Here is an 11,385-nt window from a genome sequence, read left to right on the forward strand (position 1 = left end):
CTCCAGAATGGAGGCCCCCAAAATGGCGGTGGCATTCCAACCTTTCCACCACCGGCCGTTGCAGCTGCTGCACCAGCAGCTCCACCTCCACCACCGGTAGCTCCAGCTTCGCCAGCAGTTCCACTTCCAACACTGACAGCCCCAGCTGCACCAGCAGCTCCACCTCCACCACCGGTAGCTCCAGCTGTGCCAGCAGTTCCACTTCCACCACCGGCCGCTGCAGCTGCTGCACCAGCAGCTCCACCTCCACCCCCGGTAGCCCCAGCTTCGCCAGCAGTTCCACTTCCAACACTGACAGCCCCAGCTGCACCAGCAGCTATACCTCCAACACCAGCAGGTGGTGGTGGCTGCATTCCCAACCCTCCACCACCTGCCCCTGCAGCTGAACCTCCAACACCAGCAGGTGGTGATGGCGGCATTCCAAACCCTCCACCCCCTGCCCCTGCAGCTGAACCTCCAACACCGGCAACCCCAGCTGCACCAGCAGCTATACCTCCAACACCAGCAGGTGGTGGTGGCGGCATTCCAAACACTCCACCCCCTGCCCCTGCAGCTGAACTTCCAACACCGGCAACCCCAGCTGCACCAGAAGCTATACTTCCAACGCCAGCAGGTGGTGGTGGCGGCATTCCAAACCTTCCACCACCTGTTCCTGCAGCTGAACCTCCAACACCAGCAGCTATACCTCCAACAGCAGCAGGTGGTGATGGCGGCATTCCAAACCCTCCACCACCTGTCCCTACAGCTGCACCTCCAATACCGGCAGCTGCAGCTGCACCAGCAGCACGTGGAGGAAATTGTGCTTGAGCAAATCGATCAGATCTTGAAAAGATGACTAATATGAAGAAGCTGCATATCTGAAAGGAAATAAATTATAATTATAAAAAAAAACGCCATTATCTTTGAAAGAATTTTTAAAAATACATAAGCTATTCTAAATAAATTTACAGTAAGGCTCATTTTTCTGTTATTTTGAAAATTAGAAAAAATGTAGTCATGAAATTTAATAAAATGCGAAACCACAACAATGTCTCAAATAAGTTTATTTCAGTAGCTTTTACTTAAGAGTCACTTTTCTAGCTGTCAAGCTTGAAAACAACCAAATAGAACATTCAAAATGCATTTTTTTTTTAAATAAGATCACATCATTGAATAATCGCTTTTATTGTTTTCTTTTTACACTTCATTGTATATTTATTATTAAGAATCCAATGATATAAATTTCATTTTAGGGCAGGTAGAAGGCAAGACAAAAGGCGTTGAAATCTTTCACAGGCTTAATTTAAATGGTAATTTTGTAATAATTTATGAAATATATAATGTAGAGATTAGACTAGTCATTGATAAAGATTTTAGCGATTCGAGTTTTGCATTATACAAGTGATATGAACCCAAATTCTTTCAATAGAAGCTCCAATATCAAATTAGGAAATACATTTGAAGATAATTTATTGCTTTCATTTAGTGTTTTTGATATTTTACGCCATGCCGTCATTGATGGCCTAGCTCACATTCTCCATTTACATGATTCAGTCATATTTTTCAAGATATGAGTTATTGTTCTTTTCGTGTAAGAAAAATACTCCGAAAAATATCTCTTTAAACTTGGCAAGTATTTGAGAAGTTCCCAAAAAAAAAAATAAAAAAATAAAAATAAAAAAAAAAAAAATTAGAGATAGGATTAAAAAAAGTTCCGTGCATATTTTTTTTTATTCGTGATGTAGTTAAGAATTGTTGATATGCACTTTTGCTCGATATATATCAAAAGATTAAATCCATAATTTGCAGCGGAAAGGCATTTTTAGTAAAAAGGTAATATACTAAATTTCAGTTAACAAAGTCGAATACGTTTTATTTCATAAATGCGAAAATATAAACTGAAAGATGGTCACACCATTGATAGACTTAATTTAGAATCTATATTCTAGATTGTAAATTTATGCATCTTTCATCTGAACATATTTTGTTGAAATTCTTTGAGATGCGAACTACATAAATCTTATCAAATCATGCATCTTCATCAAATATGATCTTTCTTATATTTTGGTTCATCGCATGAAGTTCACTGGTACAGTTACTTTATTTGCTTTAATACCGACAGAAAAAAAAAAAAAACTTTTAAACTTTACCTAGATTTTGTTCATAATTCAGGTAAAAAAAAATGTGCATTAGATTACATATTATATTTCTTTTGTCTAATTTATATCATTTTGGAATTATTTCTTAAGTTAGTTTCGAAATTTTTCGTATGTCCAGAAGCACATGTCCATATTTAAGATGTAAAAAAAAGGGGGAAGAGCTAGAATTCCTCTTTTTGGAAAGTTAAAAGATTAAAAAGCATTTAAAAATCGAGATTTTATTTTTATAACCATATTCTATCAACATTCAAAATATTTATTGAAATATTTTCTTACCAAAAGCTTCATTCTTGATTCCTAGTTCTACCTGGTTGCTTTGTTGCTTTCTCTTCCTGAAGTGAGTGACAAACCGTGGCATTGGCACACATAAATACTAATAGTTGTTTACATAATAATAATGAGCCCAAACAAATATAACGTTCATTATTTACTTTCTCAGACTTATTTACATGAATTTTTAAACTTATTATAATGTAAGCGCCACTATTTTTAACGTAATGATTACATGACGAAATAAATTAGTATAGAATACGCATACTGAGGTTGTCTTAGTCAGGTTTTGCAGGAACTTATAATGAGATAGTAAACATTTCGGGTCCTTTGATTATCTTCTTTTCAGAATCTATATTCACGACCTTCATTTTCTTTACAAATATTGGAAATCCCTATTTCTTTGCTTTTCGATGAACAGGAAAGCTAACAAGAAAATCGTAATTTATAATTGTCGAAAAAAAAATATTTTTGTTGTGTCCATATTTACAAAGGGTACTGCAAATTTCATGCTTTTACTTCTCGATATATATATTCAATTTTCGAAGAGAGTAAGAAATTCTCGATGATCATTAAGGATGTTAAATGAAATAATATATATATATATATATATATATATATATATATATATATATATATATATATATATAACATGAAAAAGAGTTAATCTAACAAGAAAATCATTGACTAATTTTTTCTAAGAAAATTAATATCACACTAAAGAGAGCCTTGAATTAATTTTGAAGCTAATTGTTTTTTTAAATCTGTTTATTTTTTCTATTATTTTTTAATAATTTAATTGGTAACTTGATATTTAATAGTGATGGAATAATAAAAAGTCTTTGAAATGCATAATTAAATGCATCAATCACACATAATTCAACACTGATTAAAATTAATTAAAATCTGAATACTAAAGATTTAATGATATTTAATATTTTCTTTTCTTCGAGAATATGTATAAGCATACAAAATAACAGAAATAATATATCAATATAATAAAAATCCTGTTATTAAACTCTCTGTTTCCAAACATAAAAAGTGTTAAGCAAAATATTGACGGAAATCAAAATGGCCAGCTGAAAAAAAGAAAATAATTTTATTAACTGTATTAAAATAAAGCATATTTATTAAAAAAAACTATATCCTGTGAAAAAAAATGACTTTGTTATTTGGGCAGTCATATCCTGCTTTCTAAAGATACCAAGTCATACATCTCTATTTTTATATAAAAAATCCAGAAAATCTGTGGATTTTACAATAAAATTTGCAAACGAATTAAAAAAAGTATTAACACAAGAAATGAATAATTTTGGCACTATATTTATTTTATCGTGCATACGGCGTTATGTGAAAAGAAAATATTTAATGATTGCATATCAAACATAAACCAGCTCATGGATGAACTTTTTCCTTTACGAAGTTGGTTCCACAATGAAAGATACCACCCAATTTTATTTAAGGTATCAAGAAACTAAATTTCTCTGGCAAATTGAAATGCAATGAAAATTAACATTATATTTTGAATGCATTTTTCCATATCATGCTGCAAAAGATGCTAATAAAACTTGCTCCCTAGATGGTAATTACTGTTTTTTTATTCATATTGTTGTTACTTCTTATGTCACTTGCCACTGACAAGCCTGCTGCCATGGGCCAAGAGTACGACTTGACTACTCACGCATGACTCATTCGCTTGCACAATTCCTTTTTACAGGAGGGTACATTCACACCTCTCAAAGATAGAACAACCATGCGCAAACCGGGACTCGAACCCGGGACACCCAGACAACGGGAAGACGTGTTACCCCAATGACAGGACGCCGGTTATTCATTCATGCATTATCTATGTTGGAATGGTTTCTTATGTCATTGATATTTAACATGTCACAAGTAGGCTTTGTAGGTATCGTTAATTTTGCCAAATTTCGAACAAGTTTTTTGAAAGAACATGAGGGTACTATTCAGTAAGATTTTTAAATTCTGAACCTTAATCGGATGATGAAACAAACTCCTGAGTGACACAATGTTATGATTGGGGAACTTCATTGTAAAATTAGCTAAATATTTTTGTAATTCTTTATAAATAAAAAAAAGAAAATATTTGAAAAAGTTTCTATGGCTTAAAACATTAATAACGAATGTTTTAAAAAGCTTTTATTCATTGTATTAATTGCAAAATATGCTCATAAGTAGTCGCAATTGCATAGCCCTTCTAAAATATACATATTTCTTCAAAATATATAATACATGCGTTATATTGTTAATTTGTAAAGCTTTACAGAGTAAAAATTCAGAAATATAAAATATAAAGAATTTATTTCTATTCAAATCACTAATCACGGCCCAATTTTGCCGATTTGCGATTTTTGAAATATTTTTTTCTTGCATGAAAACAACTTTTAAAAATAACAAATTGTTATTAAATTTTTCATTTTTTTCATTTTATTTAATATTTTTAAATATATTTTTATATTACTTGAAACGTATACTTATATTACTTACGATCTATGTGTTTTCAAAATGTGCCTTGTGTTTAAGATAATTTTTTTTTTGAATAATTATCCAAATAATCCCTAAGAAATTACTTCCATGTAAAAGATTATTTAAAAAAAAAAAAAAACACGAGCTGTTTAACGTATATAATATAAGATAATGACAATATAGGATAGCTATCTGGAAATATTTACTATCACTTCATCCAATAAAGTGCATATGTTACTGATAGCATATGTTACTGATACTAAATAAGGATGAAATGTATGCCATTCATAAAAATACTTAAAATTAATTTCCAAATGGTAAACATTTTAGGCAGGAAAAATTAGAATTATATTCTTAAAAAAATGATAAAATAATTGCTGGAATAGTTTGAAATTAATTTTGAAGTCTTTTACTATCATTTCGAAATATAAAAAAATTCAAAAATATGGAGAAATTCTGTTATAATTGGATTAATAAAGATAATGAAAAAAAAGTTATGTTTGCGATGCGTAAATCCTTTTTCCTTCTTGTTTGAACATAATTTCACAAAGAAATGATTTTCTTAATTCATACCATGTCATGCCTTCACTTTAAACATAAACTTCATTATTTTTTTAATGGAAAGACCTCAAATCTGTTTTAATCCATTTTAAGAGAAAAATATCTTCAACTTTTGATCAAACAAATATTAAGATATTTTGTAAAATATAGCAAAACGCTTAGAGGAAAAGCGTTAAAAATAATTCCTCGATACAAAATTACAAAGTTTTTATTTTTACTATTATTGGAAACTGTCATTTTTTATTGTTTATAAGTAACTGTTTTAAAATATTTAAATGTATTCGAAAAATAAAAGTGCGAAATGCTTTCAAAAGTATATTTAATACAACTCAGTGTATATTACGATTCTAACTAATATACAAAATTGTTTTATTATATAATCTTTAATATATTGTTAAATAGATTATTTTTAAAATTTATTACCCAGTTGTGATCTGATTTTTTAAATATATTCCAATCGTAAGAGTTATAACTTAAATTATATATATCATAATAGAGTAACATATTTAGGATGCCCGAAATATTTTATAAATGAATAGTCATCGCATTTTTAAGGATGATAATATTTTTAATATAACTACAGTTTTTAGTGATTTTTATCTAATTTCAAATATATGGAATAAAAAATAATAACAGTTTTTCGAAAATGGTAATAAACATTTAAATAAACTTTCATTTATATTTCGAAAGCAAATTTAATTATATATATTATATATACAGTCCCACATTTTGATTTTTTTCATTCTCATATACAATATTTGGCAATATATTGTTTTATTTATATGCTATTTATAGTTTTTTTTCTGTATAGATTTTTGACTTTTTAATTACAAACAAAACTTCTACGAATGACATATTGCTGTACACAAATGAAAGAACACAGTAACTTATTATATTATTAGATAATTATAAGACAAAATCATTTTAAGACATAGAACTTCTCTATTATTCGTAAATAGTATACATATTCATAAAAGTATGTATTTGAGAATTATATATATAAAAAAAGAAACTCTACACCAAGGTAAAATGTGAATAGAATATATCACATTCAAATATATAGTGTGCATGAATACATATGCTTCGATGAATATATTAATTGGCTATTATATTTAATCTTTTAAAGAAGAATAAAATTATATATGTCTATAGAACCTATCAGTCTATAGAATTTAGAATAATTAAATTTGGCTAAGATATAATATGGGCATATTAGTTCTTCCCCTTGAATCCCTTTATAACATTTCATGCAAATTTTAATCATTTAAAAATTAAGTGGAATTTCAAAGTATTCGAATTCTTGGCAACAATTTCTTGAAAAGTTAACGCACAATACATATTTTTGTACCATTTCAAAGAACAATTACTTATCTGTTTCAGGTTTATTCAGATGTTTAATCTAATTTTTATAAAACAGTTTAATCTGTGATTAAGGTCGTTCGAGAAGAAAGTCTTACATATTCACTGGCAAAACAAAAAAGGAGAAAAATAAACAAACAATATAGAGAAGAGGGGAAGTTTTGTAGGTAAGCATTGTGCGGTCATTAACTTCTAATAAAAGAATTTTATTTATAATTGAGTTTTTATGAATTTAGCTGTTTACATTGAACTTCGTAATATGTAGCTTTATGAACGATTTTATACCAAACTTTTAAGTTTGGTTTCAAACTGTTAGCTGAACCACCATCGAAATAATTCAGATTGAAACAACATCTTAAAAAGAATAGATGATGGAACATTAAACTAAAATGGTGTTTAAATAAATATTTAGCATATATTTCTTAATACATTTACGTTTGGAAGTGTTTGGCTCTCTAATATAGTTTGCCTTGTAAAGAGCAATGCATTTTTTTAAAAAATATATTTATTTTTTAAAATTTTTATCCGTGATTTACTTAAAATCAAACTGCGTATAAAATTTTATTTATAATGTAACAAGAAACCCAAATGGATTCTTGAAAAGTATTATTGGATAACTTCAATCAATAACAAATCTGCCGTTGGAACATTTAATTCACCCCCTGTCTAACACTGAAGTGTGAATTGATGCACTCTGAAGACAAGCTTTCTTTTATTTTTCATACAAGGAAACAGTTTACTTTATTTGTAATTATGGGACCAAATTGTTTGATTTTATAAAATACCCTCCAAAAGTACACTTTTCATATATTTTATTTAGTTTATTATAATCATTTATTTGAATTTTATATTCTGTCTGGCAAAAAACCAGCAGTTCTTTATGTTAAGAAATTTCAAATGAAAGTAACTCTGTCGAATATCTATATTTTGCAATGATTAAAATAATTATAATAGTAATTACTAATGCAAGAATCTTTTTAAATTTTAGGAAAAGTTAAATTTTATTTATAATTGATTTTTACTTAAAATTATGAGTGATTATTTTTTTATAATTGAATCAGCTGATCGCCAAAGGCAGCAACTTAATAATAACTGCAGTCGTTATTAATATTAAATGATCACTGTGATAAGTCGATAAATCACTTTTGCCAGTTATCATTAATATTAAACAATGAATAGCATTGGATATAAAATATGCGCTTGCAAGTGCAGTGTTATTGAAAAATTAATTACTATGTTAATAAATTATATATATATATTTAGAAAAAATAAAATGTAAAGAAATCAAATGATTTTTTGACAGTCAATATTAGACAGTCTCCAGAACTGCCCTTTAAAATCATTGGAACAAAAGCAAAAGATAAAATCAATTGTTTGTGGATCAAACATAGTTGATCTATTATCAAATGATTAAGATAACCAATAAATGACAACAATTATTTATTTTTTGTTTTAGTCAATCATTTACAAAGGTTTGAAGAATTTCAAAAAATATTTAATCAAGCTTTTCTTTTTTAATAGCAAAATAATTAACATATATATTAAGCAAGAACTACATTTGATTATCATTCCAAGTACGTCATTACTGCAAATAATTTAATTAAAAGTATAGATTTAAGGAATTATTTTGATGCAGCATATTAAAAGAACAAATCGATAGTAGGTTGACAAAGGGATTTACTTGCAAAGAATTTTACAATTTATTTCCTAATTTTCAAAAATTTTCAATGTTATCAATTGTTCCATTTAGACATAAAAATTATAATTTGCTTACGGTATTTAATATAATGCAGAAAAGACCCTGAATCTATTGCAATACTTCTAAACCTGTTTTGTGAATTAAGCACCCACTCACAGTCTATAACTTCGAAATTATCCGATTAAATATTTTCTGGCAATATCTGTATTCATAATATGCATCAATAACTGAAATTTTATGCGAATTCATGAAAGAAAGATTAAACAAAGTTTATTCATTATTCAAGAAACGAGGCCATCAAGAATTAATTTACTAGACAGATTAAGGCCTCGTGTTTTGGGTATTATGGTCTCATTAGGAATGTAGAGATAATCAAGTTGGTGTGAAAAGTCTCCTCCCGAACGATAAGTTAACGCATGAATTAAAAGAGACTCGCGATAACAAATTAAGACGAGATTTGGGGATTTTTTTTATCTTCTTTATTTCTGCCCATAGCAAGAAGGTGCGAAGATTTGTTGATTAGTTAGCAAAAATGCGTCTCCGTTTTTTTGTTTTTTTTTCAGCAAAATCTGAAATTAAGCTGATTTTTTCAGCCTTTTTCTAACAATTAAGTGCGTTTATCTATTTCAAAACTTTGTAAAATTATTTATATTTCAATATTTATTTAAAATAATGTTAAATCGTTGGAATTGTTTACTTCACAAATTTACTCACTATATTTAAAAGATTTTATTTTTTAAGTTCCGGTTCTTATATTGAACACTTCAAGAGCTAAATATAAATTCATTATCGTTCCTAATTTTATGGCTTGAAATATTAGTTGATCATATTACCATTACGGATTTTTTTTTTTCTACTCTAATGTGGCTAAACGCGCCGAAAAGTTATTTTTTATTTGTATGTTGTACATTTTTTAATCGAATGAATAGCATAATTCTACAAATAAGGTATTAATTTTAATTATCAGCAGAACTTGTTATTGCAGTTTCTTTCATGAAACAGAAATACATTTTTTTAATATAATTAAAAAAATTAAGATTTATGCTGTCTCGTTTACATGTCACATTCTTCTTACACTAAGCAAATATACGTTTGAGTTAGTGAAACATATATGAATTGCGTGCCTAATCAAATGGCCAAATCAGGTCAGAACAGACTATTTTTATAAAACATAGCAAAAAAAAAAAAAAACTATCCTAACTAACGAAAGATTAAACATAAAACAACATTAAAAGGTCAACATTTTTCAGTTCATAATTTCGAAACAAATAATTCTAGACAATGAAATTTGGTTTCAATAAAGATATTTCTATGTAGTTTTGTAATTTTAAAAGAAAATATGTGTTTTATTTGAATTTTTAACGTTTGTTTCTATTCTGTATAAATATTTTTTAGTAAATTTTAAATTAAAATTCTTTAAAAGTACGCTCATTCCTTGCGAATCACATCTTTTCTATAATTGAATGATGGCAGAATAAAGCTGGGTGCATCCTATTATTCCGCCATTGCACATATATATGATGATGCACAATACATATGTGCGCCGGAAAATGTTATTCACCAATATTTTAACATTTGTCTTGAATAAGCGTTTTAAATCCAATGGATAATCACTCTTAATCTTGAAAACAAAATGCAATGTGAAATTAAAGGAATAATTAGAATCCATTATTTAAAATCATCGAATAGTAATTATTGAATTTGAAAAATCTTTGATCCGGGAAGAAATTAAAATTATTTCGTAGATTTGAAATGTTCCAATAATGAGGAAACAAGGAATATTTGTAAAATTACAAATATGTTGTTCTACAAGCGTAGTTTATATAGTTATACGATCTGAGTGACAGAATTTTTACAATCCTAAAATGCATGCAATTGATAGTTTGTGTATAAAATTTATCACCATTTGGAAAAGGCAATATTTGCATGCGCAATCATAGAGTGAATGATATATGTTATTTATAGTCTTGGAATTTTATATACGGGTGTGTTGACATGGAATCCGAAAATTTCATGTGGAATTGTTATTTTTAACTAATAACTTTTTTGTTGTTAATAACTTTTTTGTTGTCTAGGTTGTTTTGTTTGTTTTCTCTTCGTATCTTTTCAGACTGTTGTATATTTCTCCATTACAGCTCTTGTGGAGTTTGTCTTGAACGTATATTCTAATTTATTTTATTTTTGAAGAATCGCTTTTAAATGCAATCAATTGTTTCAGAAACATTTCAAGAATTATAACTCAGATGTCCCTGCCCTGACTTCTAATCTTAACATCGTTTTGAAATTTTCTGAAATATTTTTTCGATTCCTTCTTCCTAATTTAACGATAATGAAGAATACTTTTTTCTTTGATTTCAATGAATTTTTTTCTAAATACTGATGATATCTTTATAGAACCAATGGGTGATATTTTAGCTTTAATCTACTTATAGAGGACATCACTTTTACAATCTTTTATTTTTATTTAACCTTAATCATAATTGTAAAGATTGAGTTTCATAAAATATTTTTCACATTTCTTAATAGAAAAAAAGTCCAGTTTTTTTTTTTTAATGCATAATCTTTATACAGATAGAGTCCCCTAATTTTAAGAAATAATTATTAAATGATAATTTGATTTATTTAAGATTTTTTGTATATTTTAAGAGTGCAAATTATTGATTCTAGATAGAAAATATAGATAGAGTATTAATTAGCATCTGAAAAGTAAGAAAATTTTAAAAGTTTGAAAATTTTCAATTTTTTTTAAGTAAGTTTTTAAATGATGTTTAGAATATAATTGTTAAAACTTACAATAATGTTAATTTGTAAACATCTACTAGCCGAAATAAAAATTAAAAATATGAAACGCATTTCTTTTTTATTCTCTATTGT

General features: G+C 27.9%; 1 protein-coding gene across 1 annotated transcript; it reads left to right on the forward strand.

The window, feature by feature from the left end:
* On the forward strand, positions 1-833 carry LOC129980692 (uncharacterized; the record flags this gene model as incomplete). The annotated part of the gene is made up of 1 exon (XM_056091073.1): positions 1-833. A coding segment is annotated over one exon (807 nt), but the record flags the coding sequence as incomplete, so codon positions are not given.
* Between the last annotated feature and the right edge of the window lie 10,552 nt (positions 834-11,385).

This window comes from Argiope bruennichi, chromosome 8 (assembly GCF_947563725.1).
Source record: "Argiope bruennichi chromosome 8, qqArgBrue1.1, whole genome shotgun sequence".
Lineage (NCBI taxonomy): Eukaryota > Metazoa > Arthropoda > Arachnida > Araneae > Araneidae > Argiope > Argiope bruennichi.